We start from the raw sequence: 24,039 nt of genomic DNA, 5'->3' as shown, positions 1-24,039 counted from the left end.
ATAAGGTCGGAAACGGTTCCTTCATTGTGTTATAAGCTTCCGATAAATACTAATACCCTGCAAAAAGGTATAAAAACAGGAAATTTTATTGAATAATCAGTGTTTTTCAAACATCATAATTAAGCTAAAAAATAATTTATTTCAATTCGGAAAGCTGTTCTGTGTTCGTTTTTAAAGCGCTAACAAATCTGCATACTGCGTTTGTTGACGCTGTTAAAAGCTGCTGACTAAAATTATATGCCCCTTCAAAAAGGTATAAAAACAGACAATTTTTTTTGAATAATCAGTGTTTTTCCAACATCATAATTACGCCAAAATTGCATTTATTTCCATTCGGAAAGCGTTTCTGTGCTAGTTTTTAAAGCGCTAACAAAACTGTATACTTAGTTTTGAAGTATACGAAATTCAATTTTTGATCAAATTTTGACAATTTTAACGATGTAACCCTTTATAAAATTTCGAAATTATGGAAAAATTTTAAAAATTTATTTTTCCACCAGACATAGCTAGATCGATTCAGCTGTTCATGCTGATCAAGAATATAAATAATTTATAAGGTCGGAAACGGTTCCTTCATTGTGTTATAAGCTTCCGATAAATACTAATACCCTGCAAAAAGGTATAAAAACAGGAAATTTTATTGAATAATCAGTGTTTTTCAAACATCATAATTAAGCTAAAAAATAATTTATTTCAATTCGGAAAGCTGTTCTGTGTTCGTTTTTAAAGCGCTAACAAATCTGCATACTGCGTTTGTTGACGCTGTTAAAAGCTGCTGACTAAAATTATATGTTCCTGCAAAAGGTATAAAAACAGGAAATTTTATTGAATAATCAGTGGTTTTCAAACTTCATAACTAAGCTAAGAAATAATTAATTTTAATCCGCTATGCTGTTCTGTGTTCGTTTTTAAAGCGCTAACAAATCTGCATACTGCGTTTGTTGACGCTGTTAAAAGCTGCTGACTAAAATTATATGCCCCTTCAAAAAGGTATAAAAACAGACAATTTTTTTTGAATAATCAGTGTTTTTCCAACATCATAATTACGCCAAAATTGCATTTATTTCCATTCGGAAAGCGTTTCTGTGCTAGTTTTTAAAGCGCTAACAAAACTGTATACTTAGTTTTGAAGTATACGAAATTCAATTTTTGATCAAATTTTGACAATTTTAACGATGTAACCCTTTATAAAATTTCGAAATTATGGAAAAATTTTAAAAATTTATTTTTCCACCAGACATAGCTAGATCGATTCAGCTGTTCATGCTGATCAAGAATATAAATAATTTATAAGGTCGGAAACGGTTCCTTCATTGTGTTATAAGCTTCCGATAAATACTAATACCCTGCAAAAAGGTATAAAAACAGGAAATTTTATTGAATAATCAGTGTTTTTCAAACATCATAATTAAGCTAAAAAATAATTTATTTCAATTCGGAAAGCTGTTCTGTGTTCGTTTTTAAAGCGCTAACAAATCTGCATACTGCGTTTGTTGACGCTGTTAAAAGCTGCTGACTAAAATTATATGCCCCTTCAAAAAGGTATAAAAACGGACAATTTTATTGAATAATCAGTGTTTTTCAAACTTCATAACTAAGCTAAAAATTAATTAATTTCAATTCGGAAAGCTGTTCTGTGTTCGTTTTTAAAGCGCTAACAAATCTGCATACTGCGTTTGTTGACGCTGTTAAAAGCTGCTGACTAAAATTATATGTTCCTGCAAAAGGTATAAAAACAGGAAATTTTATTGAATAATCAGTGTTTTTCAAACATCATAATTAAGCTAAAAAATAATTTATTTCAATTCGGAAAGCTGTTCTGTGTTCGTTTTTAAAGCGCTAACAAATCTACATACTGCGTTTGTTGACGCTGTTAAAAGCTGCTGACTAAAATTATATGCCCCTTCAAAAAGGTATAAAAACGGACAATTTTATTGAATAATCAGTGTTTTTCAAACTTCATAACTAAGCTAAAAATTAATTAATTTCAATTCGGAAAGCTGTTCTGTGTTCGTTTTTAAAGCGCTAACAAATCTGCATACTGCGTTTGTTGACGCTGTTAAAAGCTGCTGACTAAAATTATATGTTCCTGCAAAAAGGTATAAAAAAGGCAATTTTATTGAATAATCAGTGGTTTTCAAACTTCATAACTAAACTAAAAAATAATTAATTTCAATTCGAAAAGCTGTTGTGTGTTCGTTTTTAAAGCGCTAACAAATCTGCATACTGCGTTTGTTGACGCTGTTCAAAGCTGCTGACTAAAATTATATGCCCCTTCAAAAAGGTATAAAAACAGACAATTTTTTTTGAATAATCAGTGTTTTTCCAACATCATAATTACGCCAAAATTGCATTTATTTCCATTCGGAAAGCGTTTCTGTGCTAGTTTTTATAGCGCTAACAAAACTGTATACTTAGTCTTGAAGTATAAGAAATTCAATTTTTGATCAAATTTTGACAATTTTAATGATGTAACCCTTTATAAAATTTTGAAATTTTGGAAAAATTTTAAAAATTTATTTTTCCACCAGACATAGCTAGATCGATTCAGCTGTTCATGCTGATCAAGAATATATATAATTTATAAGGTCGGAAACGGTTCCTTCATTGTGTTATAAGCTTCCGATAAATACTAATACCCTGCAAAAAAGTATAAAAACAGGCAATTTTATTGAATTATCAATGTTTTTCAAACTTCATAACTAAGCTAAAAAATAATTAATTTCAATTTGGAAAGCTGTTGTGTGTTCGTTTTTAAAGCGCTAACAAATCTGCTTACTGCGTTTGTTGACGCTGTTAAAAGCTGCTGACTAAAATTATATGCCCCTTCAAAAAGGTATAAAAACAGACAATTTTTTTTGAATAATCAGTGTTTTTCCAACATCATAATTACGCCAAAATTGCATTTATTTCCATTCGGAAAGCGTTTCTGTGCTAGTTTTTATAGCGCTAACAAAACTGTATACTTAGTTTTGAAGTGTAAGAAATTTAATTTTTGATCAAATTTTGACAATTTTAATGATGTAACCCCTTATAAAATTTTGAAATCTTGCAAAAATTTTAAAAATTTATTTTTCCACCAGACATAGCTAGATCGATTCAGCTGTTCATGCTGATCAAGAATATATATAATTTATAAGGTCGGAAACGGTTCCTTCATTGTGTTATAAGCTTCAGATAAATACTAATACCCTGCAAAAAGGTATAAAAACAGGCAATTTTATTGAATTATCAGTGTTTTTCAAACTTCATAATTAAGCTAAAAAATACCTAATTTCAATTCGGAAAGCTGTTCTGTGTTTGTTTTTAAAGCGCTAACAAATCTGCATACTGCGTTTGTTGACGCTGTTAAAAGCTGCTGACTAAAATTATATGCCCCTTCAAAAAGGTATAAAAACAGACAATTTTTTTTTGAATAATCAGTGTTTTTCCAACATCATAATTACGCCAAAATTGCATTTATTTCCATTCGGAAAGCGTTTCTGTGCTAGTTTTTATAGCGCTAACAAAACTGTATACTTAGTTTTGAAGTATAAGAAATTCAATTTTTGATCAAATTTTGACAATTTTAACGATGTAACCCCTTATAAAATTTTGAAATTTTGGAAAAATTTTAAAAATTTATTTTTCTACCAGACATAGCTAGATCGATTCAGCTGTTCATGCTGATCAAGAATATATATAATTTATAAGGTGGGAAACGGTTCCTTCATTGTGTTATAAGCTTCCGATAAATACTAATACCCTGCAAAAAGGTATAAAAACAGGAGATTTTTTGGTATAATCAGTGTTTTTCAAACATCATAATTAAGCTAAAAAATAATTTATTTCAATTCGGAAAGCTGTTCTGTGTTCGTTTTTAAAGCGCTAACAAATCTGCATACTGCGATTGTTGATGCTGTTAAAAGCTGCTGACTAAAATTATATGCCCCTTCAAAAAGGTATAAGAACAGGCAATTTCTTTGAATAATGAGTGTTTTTCCCACATCATAATTACGCCAAAATTGCATTTATTTCCATTCGGAAAGCGTTTCTGTGCTAGTTTTTTTTAGCGCTAACAAAACTGTACACTTTGTTTTGAAGTATAAGAAGTTCCATATTTTATCAAATTTTAACAATTTTAACGATGTAACCCCTTATAAATTTTTGCAATTTTAAAAAAAATTTAAAAAATTTATTTTTCCACCAGACATGGCAAGATTGATTCAGCTCTTCATGCTGATCAAGAATTTATATAATTTATAGGGTCGAAAACGACTCCTTCACTATCTTTGACTGAAATTATAATACCGTTCAAAAGGACAAAACTTCTCAATGTTGTGCAATTATAGAGTTTATTTTTAGTTTCTTTAGGAATTAAACAGATTTATCTAATATTATTTAGTTATTTTCGTAGACGACTGATTAAAAGATTTAACAAAAAGCTGAAGAACGAGATTTAAGCCAAGTTGGTTAAATTAGATTTAGATTTAGAAAGAATGCTAGTTATTGAATTAAGAAGACAATCTGGCGTTGAAGGCACTTCAGCGAGGAATCAGCTCCTATTTCTCCGGCTCATCCTCTATGCTAATTTTGATTATGTTGACCGTGGGTCCAGGCGATGAGCCACTGGCCCCAGGTTCGGGCAGTCCGTTCTCCGGAGTGCCGTCCACGATGCACTCATCACTGCCGGTGGTGCTGATGGTAATGGTGGGTATGTTATCCGACCAAATGGAGCTCTGCGAATCCTGTCGCATGGTGCGCCGTCGCTGGGAGGCGCTACGCCTGGGAAAGGTGATGGGACCGGGCATGTCCAGTTCCTCCAGGTCGTCCATGGTGGCCGTGGGAGCCGTGGCCGACGATGGTGGCTTTGGTGGCTTCGGCGGCTTCGATGGCGGTCGCGACGAGGAAGAGGTGCTGCTGCTGCCAAAGTGCAGCGGAGCACTGGGCGTCGGGGATTCTGGTTCCGGTGTGGGAGGCATCTCCAGAGCGGTAGAACTGGAGACACTCGACAATACTGAGGGCGGCGGCGGCGGAGTGTAGGCCAGGTAGGTGGGCGTGGTGGGACCCGGAGACTCATCTGAGCCCTGCTCCACGTCTTCCTTCTTGAGGTTGACCGCCTCGCGGACCAGAGCCAGCAGATTGCCGATCTTCTTGCGACCCTGGCGGGAGAGAACGGACAGCTGACGCTGGTGGTGGCCTTGACCCTGGCCCTGGCTCTGACCCTGGCTGGGAGTGGGCGAAGGCGTGGGCGAGGGTGAGGGCTCCGGCTCCGACTCTGCCCCCGGAGTGGCAGGCACTTCCGAGCTTCTTTCCACACTGCGCTCATCGAACTTGAACACTTCGGGCTCTGGCTTGGCCACCGCATTGTTTGACTTGAATCGGTGCTTGCGGAACTTGAACTTGCCCAGGCCGATGGCCTCCAGGCCTCCTCCTCCGGCTCCACTTTCCTTGAGAGCGGGTTTATCCTCCGCCTCCTGTGGCGGCCTCTTTTCGTCGACTATTTGGAATTTGCTCTTGGCCAGCGTGGGCGGCGTTTCGGGTGTGCCATCTTCCGGTGTCTGTTGCTCCTTGGGCGAGTCCTCGACTGTGGTGGGCGTCGGCGGGAGGTCCTTGTCCGGGGTGGCGGGCTCCTCGCCACGGTGCAGGAGCAAGCTGGCGCGACGCTCGCTAACAATCCTTGAGTTTGTATCCGGATCATGTTCATTGTCCTTGGGCGATTCGTAGGGCGGCGGTTGTTGCGGCTGCTGCTTGTGTCTGGTGTCCCTTTTCTCTTTCATGCTGCCACGGTCCTTGCGCTCGGATTTCTCAACTTTAAAGCGGCTTTTGGGATGGGGTTCCTTTACAGGAAAGTTTCCAGAGCTACCGCCACCGCCTCCGGTTCCACTAGTTCCCGCCACAATGGAGCCGGCTCGTGCTCGCTCCTGCTTGGCTATCTGTACGATGTCCACCAGGGAGGGCTTCCTGGTGCGCCGAATTTGCTGCAATCGCGACAAGCCGAATCTTTTATCCTTGGCCTCCTCGTCGTGGGGCAGCGAGTCCTGATGCTCCGTGTCCGTGTCGTCGTCATCGCGCCGCACAAAGGAGTCCTCGTCCGAGGTGGCGGACCCCTTGCGCAGGGCTTTCTTCATGATGCGGGAGATAAGTTCTGTGAGAGGGGGAGCAAAAAGTGATTTGTGAACTTGAAGACCTACGCCCTGGGCTTACCTTTCCTCGCCTGGTTCTTGTACTCCTCCGTATCAAAGTCCGGTGGCTGGGTGGGTGTCACCGGAGAGGATGCCTCTAGGACTTTCCGCCAGCGATTCGTGAGCGTGGTGGCCGTGGGCTCTGCCTGCTTTACTTCCGGCACCTTAAAGATCTTCTTGCGCTCCTCCTCGCGCTCCTTCTGCAGCTGTGTACGCAGATCCTGGTTGGCCTCGCGCAGGGCTCCAGTTAGGGATACCAAATAGTAGATGATGAGGATGAGGAGCAGGAGCAGGGGGATCACTGTGCTCGAGGAGGTAAGGTAGTCCAGGGGCTCGTGTAGTTGTCTAGGAAATATTTATGATACAAAGAGGGTTTTCTCTAACTTGATCCAGCAACTCACTTGGGCAATGCATTTCTAGTCGTGTTGGTGATAAACTCCGCTATCCGGTTATACTCCGAGAAGGGTCCACAATGCCAGGAGGGACGCAGCCAGACAATGGCATAGCCCACGGGCAGCACACAGAGGAACAGCATGGTCAGCAGCAGCGACAGATAAAAGTTGTTTGACTTGGAGGCCCTGCAAGGATTACAGATAACAGATTAGCCCGCCACCAGGTGAAGGAAGCAACCAAGACCACTCACTTAAACACCACCTCGTGCGGCACATTGCAGGTGAGCACAATCCAGGAGCGGAAGTACATCATGATCATCAATTTGACCAGGTTGATGAGGACCAGGCCCGGCGAGAAGAAGATGCCCATCCACACCTGTCCCTGGTTATTAATCAACGTCAGGATGTTCTCGGCTATCTTAAAGTCGCCATACTGCGGCATAAACGAAACAAAGCCTCGCATTAGTCAAGGTCTCTGGTCCCCCAACTGTAGAGTTGTCTCTCACCTGCGGAAAGGTCTTCTCCATGTCCCAGCACCAGTTTTGATTGACATACCGCACGAACAGGGCGCGCAGGAAGTCGATGCACAGCGGCGCCACAATGGACATTAGCTTTTTGGGGTTGGAGAAAGTCGGGGACTTAATGTGCTTTGTAATGAACTCGGAGGATGCTAGATTCTGAAAGCTTAAAAGTGGCCCACGTAACCCAGGTCGCTGCATCTCGTCGTCCGTCATCTTGTCCTGCCTTGACTCCTTATGCCTGATTTCCTCTGTGATCCCGTCGTCCCCAATTCATGCACGAACACGTGCCCCAACTTTGAATCGAATACCGAACGAGGTGAAGATGCGGATGGAGATGGGGATGCCGTGGTGAAGTATGTAACCGAAACCGCACACGACCAAACCCAATTTCCCCATCGAGAGAGCATTTTGTTATGCGTACAGCATAAATGCGTTTAAGCCCCGGTCCGTAACTTGCCTAATTTATGTGCTTAAATCGTTTAATACAGATTATGTACGCCATGTCGGGGGGCATAATCAAATTGGGAGCGAGACCCATGTCTGTTTTTTCTTCTTCGGTTTTTAGGCCTTACACGAATGTCGGACAAATGTTAAGTACGGAATAAAAGGGCAAAGTAATCCCGGGATTGAGATGCGTCTACGTCTACTGCCCACATTGAGGTTATTGACTGCTCCCTGTCCGTATCTTCACTCCTGGCTGACCTTGAAAACTTTAGTGATTCCCTGAATTTGTTTACGATAAAATAGGAAGTAAGGAACGAGGAAAGTTACCAGCAGCCCAATGGGATGCCAATCGACACTCGTCGTGGCAAATGGCCAAATAAAAGTTGGCATTCGAGGGCCAAAGTTCACAATCATGCTTATGGCTTATGTAAATTTTCAACTGCGAACTGCGGGGGATTGGAAATCGAAATCCAAATTCCGAAATCCAAAGAGTACCGCCCCCAGTCAGAGGGCACAAGTTCCTGTTCCGGCTCCCAGCTGTGTGCCGTATCAATGGGACAACGCCGTGGAGCAGGAGGAGGACTCCCGAGAGCGATTATTATGATAAAATGCTTGCGTTTCGCCTCCATTTCTCCTATTCTCTTCCGAATCGTTTTGGCCTTTTAAGTCAAGTGGATTTCGAAGCGCAGGAATATGATTTTTCAAATCCCCATGACCCAAAAAGCAAACCGAAACGCAAAAAACTGAAGAAGACAAAGCAGCGGAAGACAAATTTTGCGTTAAATTTTCCGGATAATTTAGCTAAACGGGATTTCACGCCCAGAACGCTCAGCAAGCGGCAACTCTCCCTTTCAGTTCAATCATATTTAAGGCTAAATAGATTTTGATACAGCCAGCAACTGTGCCTCCGAGAGCTGGGAGCTGGGAGTTGGCAGCTCGAAGCTGGGAGTTGGGAGCTGGGAGGTGGGAGTGAGCTTCCCTGGGAAATTGATAGCAGCTCATGGTGATAAATTTGCTTTTAAACTGCGGCAACTTTCGGGAGTGGCAGCTGGAGCAGATTCCTTCATTGGCACACCATTCAGTGTTTCAACACTGAGCAAAAAATAATTTCGTCTGGAATTGGGGGGGCGGCTTAACGTAAATTTAAAAATTGTATATGACTTTTGAAAATCACTAGCTTTTTAGCCATTTAAGAAGAAGCCTCAAGAAGAACTGAAATATTCCCATTTCTCAATGATATATTTATCCATTTTATTTTAAAAATCAAGGCTTAAAAAACTCATAACTAAGTCAAAGAAGCATTAATTTTAATTCTGTAAGCATTCGTTTCTAATTCTAGTTTGTTAGAATATAATTAAGTCCCTAAAAGTATGATGTTTGTTTAAGGTTAAACCAAAAATTCGATGGAAATTTCTTGTGTTTTTACGATAAAACAGTTTATAGCATACTTTTAAGCATATTGTCAGTAGAGTCCCCTTCGCTTCTATTTGATTTCCGGTCAAAAATACCATAATATAATAATCAAAACTAGTTCCTTCTTCAATTTAACTTTCCAGATTTAAAATCGTTAAATATTTACGTAGATAAAGTTACTAAACTATTGTTTTTTGTGCACTCACCCCATCGAAGACTATGACTTTCGACAGCTCCTGGCCCAGCGAAGTCTCCCAGCACATGGTCGTCAGATTGGTTTGTATTTGCTTAATCGCCAGCTGCACTTCCCGGAGTCGCTTCTGCTTCCGCTCCAGCGGCGTGAGTTTCACGGTGGTTAGATGCTTGCTGTCGGCACTTTGGGTCGAGCCACCGGAATCCGGGCTGTCGGTGGTGCTGAATCCCGTGCCAAAAATATCGTCACGGCTGGGACACACGGTAATGATGCAAGTTTCCAAATGCTCGCCATTTTCGCTGTCATAGTAAATGGTGCTGCCAATCTCGGCTATGTCACCGTATCCAATAAAGTACGGCGTCTTGCCATCGCGATCCGTAAAGGCAAAGTCCTCATCCTCGAACGGGGTTGAGCTGCTGCTGCTGCTGGTGCTGCTACTTCCGTAGCCGTAGGTACTGCTCTCCGGACTCGTCGACTCGCTGCCACTCTCCGTGGTCGAAGTGTAATCCCCAGTGGAGCTCATCAGTTCGTGTTGCGTTGTGGTTCGGAATCTTCTCCTGGGTCTCCGCGTAGTCGTTGTCGTTGTGGAACTGGTTGTGGGTGTGATTCGGCGTGCAAACGGCCTCACAAGATTCTCCCACTCCTCTTTGGAAATAATTCTATGAGTCGGTCTCCTTGTTGTTGTCGTTGTGCTCGGCGTGGTTGGCCTGTAGGGCGGCCAATAGACCGGCCATCGACTGGGTTGAGGTGTATTCACAGCATCCGTTGTCCTGCCACCACCACCACCACCACCGGTGACTCCGGTGTCGGTGCGATGACGCCTACTGTATTTACTCGTCCGCCAAATGGGTGGATCGTCCAGTGCTCTTTTCCGGCGCGCCTTGTTCTCCTCCATTTCGTCCACCTCCTCCAAGACCTTGGCCAGTGGATCGTCTGCCTGTTCGGTGGTGTCCTGGTCATCAAAATCATCGATTTCTGGTCCCGCTGATGGATCCGCTGAGTAGTCCGTGTAATCGGAATAGCTGTTATTGTTCTCGGGAGCATCTGAAGAGGCGGAGACTTCGCCATAGTCGTAGGAACCTTCATCATCGTCGGTGGTGTAGAAGAAGTTATCCTCTTCGGATTTGGGTGCCTCTGTAGTTGTTGTTGTTGTCGTGGGTTTAGTTGTGTTCATAGGTGGTTCAGTGGTGGCATTTTTGGGGGTTTCTACTGTACTTGAAGTGGCTTCAGGAGTTGTTTTACTTGTTGTGAATTTTGGAGTTCCTTTATAAGTTGTTTCCTCGGAAGTTGTGGACTTTGAAGTTGCTTTATTAGTTGTTGCGTCGGGAGTAACTATATTCGTTGTTGTTGTGGACTTGGTTTCCATATTTGTGGTGGAAGGACTTGTTAATAATATAGTTGTGGTCGATGCTTCAGTTGTCCTAGTCGTTGTCCTCTCAGTCGTTGTTGTAGCTTCAGTGGATGTTGTCGTCGAGGGTGGCAAAGTGGTCCAAGGCGAAGTGGTGGTCGTAGTTGTCTCCTCTGTTGTTGTCCAAGTAACCGAACTTGTGGGCGTTGTCGTGGGCAAAGTGGTGGGCAGCGGATTAGTGCTTGGCGGCACCATCGATGGCGTTGTCAGGTTGAGGAGCATTAGCGTTGTGGCCAGGTTCTTTGCACTGATGAAGGTGCGCCTGGGCTTTGAGCATTTCACAGTCATGTTGTAGCACTTGAGGCGCTGCAAGGTGCCGGAGATTACGGCGGCAGCAGCTGCCGTCGTAGAGAAGAGACCATCGGTGGTGGAGTCCTCGCCCCAACCGGTGGTCGAGGTGGAGTCATCAAATAATCCGCCACCGCCCTCGGAGGTACTGTCGCTGTACAGCGATGTCGTGGGCGTCATGGCTCTTAGAGCTTCGATGGAGCTCAGTAGATTCCTCAGCTCCATGGTATTGGTCTCGTTCTCCAGCTTCAGCATCTGAAGCGGCTTCTCCTTGCTATTGATCTTATAGATGAAGGAGAACATCAGCGAGTACAAGTTCAGCATGTTTAGTATCATGATTCTGCAGTAGGAGAGAGTTTAGTTATTTATCGTAATGTTAATTAATGATTTAATACCGCGCCAATTGCAGTCGCAGCTGCTGCCTGGGATGCCAGTTCTCGAAGAGTCCCAGTGCTTCAAATATCATTGGCAGGAAGAAGGATAACAGGGTCATGGTCACGTTTACCGCATTGCGACTTAGCCAGTTGTCGTGCTTGGCCAAGTCCTCGGAGCTGTATAAATGAAGATTAAACAGTGAACAATTACAAGTAAAATCATTTCAATACGGACTGCAATACTCTTGTAAATACAGCAAACGGAAAATCAGAAATGAATACTTTAATGTGGTTGTAAATAATGTCTCTTCCTCTGTACAGTTTCCGTTTGCTCTACCCAATCCACTTACTGATTGACCAGCAGCACCACGGTGGCCCCCGACAAGCCTAGCAGTCCCATCACCAGGATATTGACCAGTATCCTTTGGAGAATAACTCGCCAGCTGGAAAGGAGACGGCGGCGTATCGATTATGATAAGTAAATAGCTTCGACTGGCCGCGACTTACTTGCGATTATCCTTCTTCTTCTCGGCCTCCTCGAGAAGTGCCTCCTTGAAGCCGACAACCACGGATGCGATGCGGTTGTGGGCCGTCTCCGCGTGTCCTGTGGGAGTTGCAAAAATAAAAAGTTCGGCCTGGAACTGGACGGCAGCGGCCACTTACCAATCATAAAATCCCAGCCGGTGAAGAGTTTCCAGGAAAAGACGCACTCGTCGTCCTTCGAGGAAAGTTTCGAATTGCGGGAGTTCTCCGCCATTCTGTAGGAAAGAGATCGGGAAAAGTTTTAGTTTTCCGCGCAGGCAAGCCGTAATTTGTGCTCAAATCCTGGCTACGCTTGAATCCTTGAATACGTGAATACCCCTAATGGCGGGCACGGGCACATTGGGGTGATTCATGCAAGCAGAGCACGTGCTCCGCCAAGTGGCAGGGTGGCAGAGCGGAAAGGAATGGAAAGGAACGGAAAGGTCAATGCCGGCTGGCCACTGTTGACACTGCTACTTTGTTCAATTACGAAATCAACATAATGCCGACAAAGCCATTAAAGCGAGAAGTCCAATGGCTGCCGCCCATCCGCCCAGCCGCACGCTCAAAATGGCGTTTTGCCGTTTCCGCTTCCTGTTTCTGTGTCAGCTCCCGCCCCCATTGCACGTGTTTGGTCCTTGTGCGTGCGTAAATCATAATGGCCAATGCCTGGGCAGAAACTTTTTCGACTCCCCGAACACGCCTCATGCCAAGATTTGTATTATTTAATCAGCGCTTCACTGTTGTTTAATTAATTAACGAGCATTCTGACATTTAGTTTGCTTTTTGCGGCTTCGATGACCAGGGATTTAATGAAGTGCCTGCCCAACACCAGGACCCATCTCAACAGGACCTCTTTACTCCCCCCGATAGCCTGATTGTGCGTCCACATACTCACTTTCTCAGCGTTGCCACAAAGCTGTAGATATAGACCAGAACGGCGGTCAGGAAATAGGCTAAGGGCAGCTTATATCCGAACGTGCTAATGCCGGATGTGCTTGAATAGTAGCTGTGGGAAGACAAAAGAGACATCAGACACAGGAACTATAATGTTAGGTGGGTATTGTTAGCAATTAATGCAGGATAAGAGGTCTGTATTTATATTATTAATTAAGTAACCTTCTCAACAACATAAATATTAAAGTGTTTTAATATTCCCTATTATACCCTTGCAAAATATTTTAATTTTAGTCAGAAGCTTAAAACACAATGGCCCTATATATCATATATATTATTGATCAGAATAAACAGCTTAATTTTTTCAAAATTTCAAAATTTTATAAGGGGTTACATCATTAAAATTGTCAAAATTTGATAAAAAATTGAATTTCTTATACTTCAAAACTAAGTATAGCAGAGCGCTATAAAAACTAGCACAGAAACGCTTTCCGAATTAAAATTAATGCATTTTTGGCTTAGTTATGATTGATTTAATTTCGGGTTTTCTTATACAATTGCAACATAAATATCAACATTCGTAATAAATAAACCTTTGATTTTGAAAAGAATTTTACACTACTTTCTATACTTAAACATATTTTATATACACCTTTATTTATAAAACGATAAAAAATTTATAAGCAAAGTATAAGCAAATGTAAACAACAGAAATATGCTGTTACATATTCTTATCGTTTCCTATAGAGTATTCTATTTCTAGAAATGTTCCATCGATAAGATCGCTTCTTTGCTTGTGAGAACTTTGGCTAGCATAGGATCATATGCCCGGCTAGCTCAGTCGGTAGAGCATGAGACTCTTAATCTCAGGGTCGTGGGTTCGAGCCCCACGTTGGGCGAAATCAATTTTTTATATTCTTTATTTATTATACATATGTATATACATACTTCTTAAAACGATTTATTCAGTTAGCAACCAAAAACTAATAAGAAAATACATAATCTATGAATAAATAAGTCCCGAAATTGTAATTATAAATGACAAAATCATTTAAATTAATGTTTTTCTTGGCTTCTTTAGGAAGAATGCCATACTGATTTAATTAATAAAGACTTATAGTTTTAGATTTTAAGAATATTACCAATGTTATCTTAGCATTCATTTATATTATAAGTTAATTTACTCATCCAATTCGTATAACTTTATTTATTTAGAAAGAAAACTCATCAGATAATCACACAAAAACTTAAGATTTCATAACTTTCTTACCCATAAAACATTGGTGAATATTTGAGGTATCCTTCGAACTCCCAGAATGTAAACAGATTGCCGGCCACTCGTTTCTCTGGGTCGGACATTTGCTTTCTGGGATCCGTTTCGTCCTTTTTGGTGGCAAAATACTGGGGTGTGGGAAAACACAGTCGACGACAGTGGGAAACATGGAAACATAAATGTAAGTATTAATGCAAATAAATTGGCTGCTTTCCAGTTCCCTGCCCCCCAGGAAGGACACTCACCTCCGGGCCGATGACAAAGGCCACCAGCGGAATGGCAATCATGATGTTGACCCACATGAGCCAGCGCAGGAAGGTGAAGTAGGAGGCCACGCCGGACCCAAAGTGCGACTCGATCTCCTTGATGCGCAGCTCCCAGGGAATGAGGACGGTGAGGAAGCTGGTCGTCTCTCGTTTCCAGTGTCTCCATCGCTGGAGGAGATGTGGCAAGAAAAATAAGAAGGAAACTGTAATTCACGCTCCCATGAGTTATGCACGTCTCGGGTGAATCGCAGGCTGCAAGTTCGTACTTTAATTGGTTTTCCAGCGAGCAAAGCCCGGACACCCAAGTGCACATAACTCAGTGAATTATGCGAGTGTGGATTTATTGAATATGTCCGTCGTCCTCCGCCCGGCCGGAAAGTGGCCCATAAATTGTGTAAACATAAATATTTTGCATGGCTTCGCCTTGGGCTTGCTGCAGCCACATTCCACATTCTGCATGCTGCATTCTGGAGGCATTTCCGGCCGAAGGAGGGTAAGGAAAATCACTTACTGCCGCCATTAAAATTTTAAACCTCGCCCACAAGTCCCTCGTGCTGCGTGACATGGCGAAGCGTTCCTGCAGCGCGCCCTCGTGGCGTGCCACATATGTTTTGGCCTGTCAACACATCCACATCCAGAGGGGGCCAGATCCCGGAGTCCAAACATCATTAAAAATGCCAGGGCGAAGCACAAGATGGGAGATAAAGAGGTGGTGTGAATGAAATCGAAAAGTTTGCCTCAGGATTTGATGAGTGTTCGGAGAGGCAGGAGGCCAGGTGGCAGGAGGTCGTAACATTTTCAACGACTTGACAAGCGGCGTGAAAACGAACGCGCCCAGTTTTTGGGCCCACCTCCATTGTGGTCCTCCTGCTCCTCCTTTTCCACTCCCATCTTAACATGGCAGTGCTGCCAGGTCCACTACCAGGACAGATTGGTGGAAGAAAAAGGCGGGAAAACAAGGTCAACACAAGTGATAAACTCTGGGCTATAAGGAATAAATGATTAATTGACCAAATAAAGCAATATTTATACTAATATAACATGAACAAATGTTAATAAAAGGTATGAAAAATAAATAAATAATTTGGTTTAGATATATAAATAAGAAACAATGTTGTCAAAGCATTATTTAAGTATTGCTTTCCAAGCATAAGATCTATCCACATCCATGCCGAAATTGCCACCTCTGTCTCCTAGGCCTAGGGTCCTTAAATTCCACCCACCTGCCGCACTAGTTTGAGCTTCTTTCGTATGGGCCATGGCTGTAACTTCACCGACTGTATGACCTCCTTGTGCAGACGTATATTCTCAAAGATTTGCTCCTGCGTGGACTCCTGATTGGTGCCCTCCTCTGTAGGGCGGAATGGATACGGATACGGATATGGAAACGGGGGGAAAATAAAACCAAGTCAAAGCAGAGTCTGGCAAATAAATTACACATACGCCCCGTATGACGGCACGTAGCATGAGAAATTACGGGAAAACAGGCCCCCAGACGTTGATTAGCTGCCGCCGGAGGACCCGCCTCCGCCTACGACTCTGGAGCTCGTTAACTAAGCGGAATCTGGTTCGGACACTTATGGGGCCCGGACTGGAGGAGCACTTTGCACTTGCCTGAACTTGTCGTATAGACACTGGAGCGCCGCCGCTCCACGCTATCCAGCACGTGATCCATGGGACTGGATGCTCGTCGCGAGCTCCGGCTGCCACGTTTGCCTCGATAGCCGCGCACACTGGCACGTCTTTGCATTATTGCCGATACGGAAATTGAGTAGTCCTCCTCATCGTCGACGTCGCCGGGGCCTCCATCCTCGGTTCCAATCCCTGGCGGATGCTGGCCAAAATGCGGTTCGTGGTGGCTGCTCTCGGCGTCGCTGCTTTGGTTTTGTAATGGAAAATCTAGAGACGGAGGGAAGGACGAAGGACTCTCTGTATTATTCCCATAGTAGGGTGTAATTTTACGGTTTATAAGTTACACACAGAAAAAGTCTGTATTCACTCTATATCGGTAACATATTATTACTAAATTTTGTGCTTTTGTAATCTTAGATAAATAATGTATCCTGTATAATGTACCAAGAACAAAAGAAATAAATGGAACAGAACTTACCGTTTATCTCGTACGATCTATGTTCCTCCTGTGATGCGGTTCTTTAATAAAAATTAATGACAGGAAAGTGTTCCAAGGACCTTATTTACCCATACTCCTTCAGACTCACCTCCTTCCCCTTTGTCCTCGATAGAATTCCCTCTTGGCATCGGCGCTACTCTGCATTTGCCAGGAATCGCCGCCTCTATTCAAGTCGCATGGCGGTGCCCAGGTCACGGATAGTTGGTGCGGCGATGTTACACCCGAGTTGTTCTACGAATTCAGTTTGAAATTACAGTAAAAACTGCTTATTTATCGGTTAATTACTTCAATAACACGGGTTGTGTATAATACTCTTTAATCACGTATTAGTGATGCCCCAGCAACCTATGATTAGCTTTTGCTTGGTTAGTTTTAAATCCCTAAAACACTTTCTCACTTATGGGGAATCCCTTTTAGTCAGTCACTGAGCTCGGTTAGAGAAAATCCTTTCAGTCACTAGTCTATGTCCCGGATCGGATTTTTCTAGTGTGCCGCCGTAGCGCTTAGGAGCAGCCTTCTCCTCGGACTGAACGGCTTAGCTGGCTGGCAGGGCCAGCGAGCCGCAAAAGACCATCATCCAAAAGGACAGCGGACAGTGGGGCACCAATACCACTGCCAGGACCACTGCCCGCACACACACAGACAGGTGGAAAGTTAAATTTTTCTAATAATGAATGAATATGAATGAAGAGAAGGACCGACCCACCGACCACCCAACCAGTGGCCCACCCTTGGCCAACTTATCAAAGCCAAAACGTGCCCAAAACCCACACACTCACAACAGAGAGCGGCGTCGAGGGCAAAGGAATTTACATGGACGGGGGAGAGCGACTATCCTGGTCTGGCCACACGTATCTGACTTCCTCGCCCAGTTGGAACGAAGACGAATGAGTGTAAAAATCGCTAGCGGCATGTGATAACAACGCCGTATCCGGGCGTAACCAGCCAGGACTTTGAATGTCCATTTAGATGGCGCTGCCCGAGTGTGTGGGTGTTCCATGCTCGGTGTGTGGGTTTTTGTGGCGCTTGATATTGAGTCACGTTGTATTCTTGGCCCGGCCATGTAAATGAAAATCAAACATGCAAGGGTTGATAAAGAAAATCGCGAAATTCTAGGGCTTTCCCAGCTGGGGGAGCGCCCACTATTGAAATATATGTTTTGGCGCTCTCCGTTGTGTTTTGTATTTTCGCTTTTCGCGTCCTCTGATTTCACTTTCGCTTTCCCTTTTAATTAAATGAAGTTCTCGCAGAGGCCGTTCGCCAGGGCTTTAATTAACATCGAATTTATCTCCTCCGCCTTCGCTCACGGACCACGAAAATCCGCGCACGTGTAGCATAATGCCAGGTGATTATGGGTTCATTACCCGCTGTGCTAAGTCCTTTGGCCTAGTCGGAGTCCGAGTCCTAGACCCGAATCCGGGTTTACGGCAGGTGCAAGTGAACTTGAGACGGACTCTGTCAAAGTTCAATGCCAGGATGGACAACTACACTGAGCTTAATTAAGTAAAGAGTCGAGGTATTGCTAACTTTTTCAGGATAGAAATCCCTTAAAAGGGTTGAAGTATACTAGGGGTTATTTAGAGAGGCTCTAAAAGAAAAAATATATATTATTGGATTCATATTTTAATAATATTTCACTGATCATATTTTCAGAATTTAACAAAGTTCACAATACTCCACAGCCAAAGGCTTTTCTTTTCTGTGTAGCTGACCCTATTACTTAAGCCAAATGTAGGCCTAAGTGGCTTTCCATGTTCGGCTGCAGTTTTCGCTGTTTCGCCATAAATCCTGGGTCCTAACATGGCCAACGCCTTCGGCGCAGAAATGTGGGTCAGCGGAGCACATACACAATATGTATATATATTAATTTGAAGCCACAAATTTAGAACCGAAAGAAACCGAACCCATGAAAGGAATGATGCATCATTATCATCAGTTGATGTGGCACACGCTGCTCTCACTTTTGCATCGACGAAACTTATGGGCGCAAGTGCGATAGCGCTTCAGCAGGTGCTCAGCATCCGAGGAGCAGCTGCCGTTGGAGCTCTCCAGGTGGACGCGGGTGGATTTCTGAGATCCGAAGCTATCCAGGCTGGTGGAGCGCCGGCAGACGCGGCTCTGCGGAATGTAGTTGTCACCGGCGGCCTTCAGGTTCTTATCCATGATGTCGCGGGTGAAGCGGGCTTGAACCTTCTGCTTTATGTGAGTGCCTGCCAGGTTTCCGTGGCGGCAGTTCTCACGGATCCATCGGCGCACCACGCGGCAGCCCAGATAGAAGGTCTGGTTGCTAAAGGCCTTGGTGTCCAGCATGAAGCCCTGCCGGCTCAGAAGGCCAAAGCCCAGGTCAAATATGTTGTGGGCCAAGGCGGGAGGATTGGGTCCGCCCTTGTACTTGAAACTCTCTGGACCCACCGCCTCCATGGTACCCGTTATCTCCCTATGGAACCGTCGATCCTGGGGAGTGCAGTATTTCCACGGCTTGAAGCCAATCGTGTGATCCTTCTTTATCTCAAAGTCCACACCCAGGCGATCGTTGAACTCGATCTTGTCGATGCTCATCAACCGTCCGTGCTTATGGGTCACCGTGAAGGTAACGCCTTCGGGGCCCGTTGTCTGGATGCTGCCTTTTCCGTGAAAGCGATTGTTCATAAAACTGCCATCGTACTGGGTGCCATCAGGAAATCTATACGTTCCGTGATCCTGCATGCCCAGCTCAGTAAACTTGCCAAAGTATGTGGTTCCGGTGAGGAAAGCTTCCTTCCGGGGGACATCCGAAGCCCTCTCAAAGAAGGTCATTTTTCCAACTCTGAGAGTTTACGAACAGCAATCAAGTGTAAAAGTAGTGTTTCAATTTTAAAGTTTTGTATCTTGTGTTAATGTCTGACTTCAAAGCATACTGATAATGTAAGGGACTTGGCAATCAAAGTTAGAGAATCTAAAACAAATCCCCCTCTATTTGAAAACTAAGTTGTAATAATAATTTGGTTAATGCCCATTAGTAATCAGTCTTCTTTACTCAACTCCCCAGATAACCAAAACAAATCACGCTAATGTGCGAAACTTACGCTAAAGTTTGCCTAATTACTCTCCCTGGGGAATGACTACATATATAAGACAGCAATTGAGTTCAGACAGAAACGAGTTTTTCTTGGAATCATGAAGCTATTGACACTTATTTTGGCCCTGGCAGTTGCCTCCGAAAGTTCGGCCAAGAAGAAGGACGATCGCGTGGACATCATCACCAATGGCAGCCCGGCCTATGATGGCCAGGCGCCCTACGTGGTGGGCATGGCCTTCCAGCAGAGCAATCTCTGGTGCAGCGGCACCATCATCGCTGACACCTGGATCCTCACCTCGGCCCAGTGCCTGACTGGTAGCTCCGGAGTAACCATTTACTTTGGAGCCACCAAGCTGACCTCGGCTCAGTTCTTGGTTAGTGTGGGTGCCAGCCAATATGTGACTGGCAGTGAGCATCTTGCCCTGGTCCGGATTCCCCGAGTTGGATTCAGCAATCGAGTGAGGAATGTAGCTTTGCCATCGCTGAGGGATAGCTCCCAGAGCTACGAGAACAGGTGGGCCACCGTCTGTGGGTATGGCGTGACCACCTTTACCAGTGGCCTCTCCGACTGGCTGCAGTGCGTCGACCAGCAGATTATGCCCAACTACGAGTGCGTCTCCTTCTACGGCTCCACCACCGTCTCTAACCAGATCCTTTGCACCCGCACTCCCGATGGCAGATCCCCTTGCTTTGGCGATGCAGGAAGTCCCCTGGTCACCAAGCAGGGCTCCACTTTGGTGGGCATCTCCGCATTCGTGGCCTCAAATGGATGCACACTGGGCTTGCCGGCTGGTTTTGCCAGGGTCACTGCCCAACTGGATTGGATACGCCGGAACACTGGCATCTCCAATTAAAAGAGCGAGTGTACTAAACATTTTTCCATAAAGTGTGTCTTTGAAAGCATTATCTAAAGAGTATAATTTCTTTTCTTCGTCCTTTCTTTTTGAAAATTAATTGATGTAACATTTATTCAGACCTTACAAAGATAACTACTTCTGAAGGCTTCCGTGCTCCGTGCTGATCTATCCGAAGAACATGTAACATTTAAATTTTGAAAAACACACAAACAAATTTTGCTCGATCTACAACTCGAAGACGGAACGCGTCATGTCCATGTAGCTGATGCGGCGAATAAGATTGGATTGCACCACACTGAAGTTGTCCCCCACTTTCCTGTCCTTCATGACCTCGGCTGCAAGGTAGGTCTCCCTCACGTTGAGGGGAATCGAGTCCTCGTTGATGCTGGCCGATTCGCAGCTGGAGTCGCCGCCCGACTTTGGAATCCGGGCATTCGAGGAGCTCGACCTGTGGCGTGGCAACTTGATTCGCTGCTCTTGGGTGCCCGGATTCATAGCCATCTCGTCCAGCATTCGGCCATAGGCACGGAGGCAGGCATCTGTCTCCCAGGCGGGATCGTCAAGGCTATTCTTCCGCTGGCGGGCGGTGGGCAGCGGATCCCTCTCCTCGGGACCGTGTGGCTTGGCCAGATTGTGATAGTAGCGCTCCCGATTCACCTTCCCGAATGGCGCATAGACGGCCGTGCGTTTCAGCTGCATCCTTTCCGTGGCCAAATTATTCTCAATGATGTTGCGGCACACCTTGGCCTTGGGCTCCACAATGTGGTCACTTCTGGCCTTCCGGCAATTGTTCATGATCCAGTCTTTCTCCTCCTTGCAGCCAACATAGACAGAACTCTGGAGCGGCGGTGGACGCTCCGTCAGCCAGCAGGTCTCGGAATTATAGATTCCCTCCTCGGTGTCGTAGCACTTCTTCGGAATGGTGCGCGCCACCATTTTGGAGGTGAGGTAGGCGGTGGGTCCCACCGGCTGCTGGCCATAGCGCCGCTCTGCCTGATACCGTCTATCCAAGGGAGTCAGGTAATCCCACTTGGACCAGTCCAGTCCGTTGGGCGTTATCTGGCCCTGCACATGCAGGCCATCGGCGAACCACATATCCTCGATGGACACCAGGCATCCGTTCTTGAACTCACCCTTGAAGGTGAACCGATACGGCTGGGACAGTCGGATCTGGCCAAAGCCATGGAACTGACCTTGGTGGAAGCCACCGCGATACTCGCTCCCATCCGGATAGCGGTAGCTCCCAAAGCCGGTCATCACGTTGACGGTATTGCCAAATGTGCCCTCATAGCTGCTCCGCGTGATGAACTCCTGGTGCGTGGCCTCCGTATACGACATGGTGGAGGCTCTGCTGGGTCAGTGTTATGGGAAGCGGATTGTGTTGTCGAAGCTTGCAAATTAACTCGAACGTGCCTACTGTCTAGGTTTTGTGTTTTTGTGTGACCCACTCGGCCTGGCCTAGCTTGTTGAGATTACGCATCAGGTTTATGACTAAATAAATGTTAGTCCCCCTCCCAGTCCATTCCACACTTGACCCAAGTCCGGGACGGGGTGTGTCCTCCACAGCCAACGCATCCACTGCCACTCTTCACTTCAGCTGCTGTCGCATGTCTGGCCTAATGAACCTCGGGATACCCTTGTGTCCTTTGCAGCCGAGTTGGTTGTGTGTGATTCGCCAGGACATCTTGCCTCTTACCTGATTGAGTCTGGTCATTTAAGTAATTTACCTGGTTTATTAGCTCTCATAAAGTTGAAAGCTTGGGTAATCTGTGATTTTTCTGGGTTTACTATACAATTTCAAGTCTGTTTTGGGTTGAAAGTGAAGGTTCTTTTACATAAAGTTTATGTTAATTGGTTCTTTTTGAGCAAAAATGTAGAACAATTTTCTAACTAGGATTAGATTTAATCTAATTTAAACTGTTTTAGTTTTGAAATATTTTAAACATATTTTGTACTCAGGAAATATTTAAAATTAAAGAAAATATAGCTTTGCTATTAGACATCTATTTAATATGAATTTTTGGAGACTTTAAAGACAATGATATAATTTATAAAATTGCTATAATAATAAAACTGAAAATAAGCCATAGACAAGGCAAGAAGGACAGGTATATTTCTAGGATTTTTTAGTTGCAACGATTTTTGTTGAATTGAACTCATTTTACCCTTAACGATAAACCCCTTCTGGCACAACGTATGCTCAGTTCGTGATGACCCCATCTAAAATTCCTTCACCTAGCTATTGGTTTCTGGCTAATGGCTCCTCTGTCTGTCTGTATTTCTGTCTCCGTGCTCCTGGCTATTGCCGTGTGTAAAAAAATGATTTTAACAGCCAGAAAGGGGATCGCTTGGAGGCGGATGGTCACAGCCAGAAGCGAACGCCAGTTAAGTGCGATTGGTGTTTATGGCCAATGGAATTGCTGCAGCTGGGTGCCAGCCACATTCACACTCCACTGGCCCCAGTCATTGGCCTGTTGGCCGGGCCAAATCGTAAGCACTCCCCGACGGGCCGTAAATCATGCTCACTTACCTCACTGTTGGCGCCAGTGGCCACGTTGCTGTCGTTGCCACTGCCATTGCCACTGCCACTGCCACTGGCGGCGGTGGTGGTGCTGCTGGAGCCCACGCAGCGGAAATCGACGGAACCACCTGATGAGCGTCGCGGCTTGCCAATGTCCAGGCGCAAAATGCCTGGCTTTGGGCGCCGGGGAGCTATGGCTGGTGGCGGCGGACTCCGTACGGAGTCCGAGTGGCTGCTGGCCACCGGAGTGAAGGGATCCTCCTCCTTGTGCATGGCGCTCAAAACTGGGGAATTCAAAACCCACCGAACAAAACTGGCCACAGAATGTGCGATTCACCGCGCACACGTCCGCCGTGCAGCGCCAACGCGAAGTGACTACATCCGTGTCCTGGGCCAGGACATGGAAGCAACAATTACGCGCGCAGCCACGGGCACTGAAAATAAAATGTGAATTAAACGCGCCACCCACGCGATAAGTGTCAATGGGTGAGTGTGTGTCTCTCTGTGCTGCGTGTGTAAGTGTCCATTCTCTGTGTGTGTGTTTGGCTGCCAGAATGACGATGACGTTGGACAGGACAGGACAGGAGAGGACAGCACAGGACACGCGGCACTTTCAACTGCTTCTCCTCCCGGCTGTCACCGGGCGGCTCACATGACACAAAGCGAACTTCCTGCTCTCAGGGTCACCTGGAGCCGTGCGCAGCCTACCTTTGTGTAATTATGTCTCTGCCGCGGCCCCAAAAAGTGTCAACAGTTCGTTCCCGAAAACAAAAATATCGCATGTCCCCCATGTCCATGTCCTGCCGCCATGTGCAAAACTCCATTTTTCATTTTTACTGCCACCTTCACTTTTCACTTTGTATTTTTTATTTTATTTTATTTTTTTTTGCGCCTTCCATTAGTGTGCTGCCCTGGCTCATGTCCTTAATTATGAGAGCACAAACAGGAGCCTTCACTTTGTTTTCTAATTTGGATACCCAGCAGCAGTTTGGGTAGCTTGGTTTCCGAAGGTATACAACGCAAAACCATACGAGTTTTCTAATCACTGGAGATTTGTAATTGTTATAAAGACACTATTTTGAATGCAAATCGAAATATATATTATTTTTGCTAAACATGTCTTCTTGGCTTTCGTATACCACCAAGAAATCCTAAAATATGTGTATTATAAGTAAATTAAATCGATTTTTTTATATGCTAATTTTTTGGGTGAATCAAAGTTTTTCAAATATCATAGCTAAACCAAAACCTTAATAAATTCAAATCGAAAACCTTTTCTGTGCTAGTTTTAAAGCACTAAAAAAACTGCATACTCAG

General features: G+C 44.7%; 4 protein-coding genes and 1 non-coding gene across 5 annotated transcripts; 2 read left to right on the top strand and 3 right to left on the bottom strand.

The window, feature by feature from the left end:
• Nucleotides 1–4,321: 4,321 nt before the first annotated feature.
• On the bottom strand, nt 4,322–23,804 carry Tmc (Transmembrane channel-like). The gene is made up of 19 exons (XM_086833302.1): nt 22,732–23,804; nt 16,375–16,517; nt 16,266–16,306; nt 15,770–16,054; nt 15,379–15,506; nt 14,667–14,771; nt 14,135–14,323; nt 13,887–14,017; nt 12,618–12,728; nt 11,861–11,955; nt 11,705–11,801; nt 11,548–11,640; nt 11,219–11,374; nt 9,141–11,163; nt 7,063–7,167; nt 6,808–6,989; nt 6,566–6,742; nt 6,187–6,509; nt 4,322–6,127 (listed from the first exon to the last, which is right to left on the bottom strand). The coding sequence occupies exons 1-19, from the start codon at nt 22,993–22,995 to the stop codon at nt 4,542–4,544; spliced, it is 6,234 nt and encodes a 2,077-aa protein (XP_086689428.1). The 5' UTR covers nt 22,996–23,804; the 3' UTR covers nt 4,322–4,541.
• Nucleotides 13,443–13,515, top strand: TRNAK-CUU (transfer RNA lysine (anticodon CUU)). The gene has a single exon. It is a non-coding gene; the product is annotated as a tRNA-Lys (tRNA).
• Nucleotides 17,894–19,219, bottom strand: LOC110190674 (uncharacterized). Its single transcript, XM_020961279.2, has one exon. It carries the CDS (start codon nt 19,080–19,082, stop codon nt 18,219–18,221), a length of 864 nt encoding a protein of 287 aa, XP_020816938.2. The 5' UTR covers nt 19,083–19,219; the 3' UTR covers nt 17,894–18,218.
• Nucleotides 19,421–21,539, bottom strand: LOC110190673 (uncharacterized). The gene has a single exon (XM_020961278.2). It carries the CDS (start codon nt 21,537–21,539, stop codon nt 20,427–20,429), a length of 1,113 nt encoding a protein of 370 aa, XP_020816937.1. The 3' UTR covers nt 19,421–20,426.
• Nucleotides 19,431–20,259, top strand: LOC110190675 (serine protease 1). Its single transcript, XM_020961280.2, has one exon. It carries the CDS (start codon nt 19,443–19,445, stop codon nt 20,196–20,198), a length of 756 nt encoding a protein of 251 aa, XP_020816939.2. The 5' UTR covers nt 19,431–19,442; the 3' UTR covers nt 20,199–20,259.
• Nucleotides 23,805–24,039: the final 235 nt, after the last annotated feature.

This window comes from Drosophila serrata, unplaced genomic scaffold (genome assembly GCF_035046125.1).
Source record: "Drosophila serrata isolate PLE 108 unplaced genomic scaffold, ASM3504612v1 contig_272, whole genome shotgun sequence".
NCBI classification, from domain to species: domain Eukaryota; kingdom Metazoa; phylum Arthropoda; class Insecta; order Diptera; family Drosophilidae; genus Drosophila; species Drosophila serrata.
This window is presented reverse-complemented; position numbering and strand designations above follow the sequence as displayed.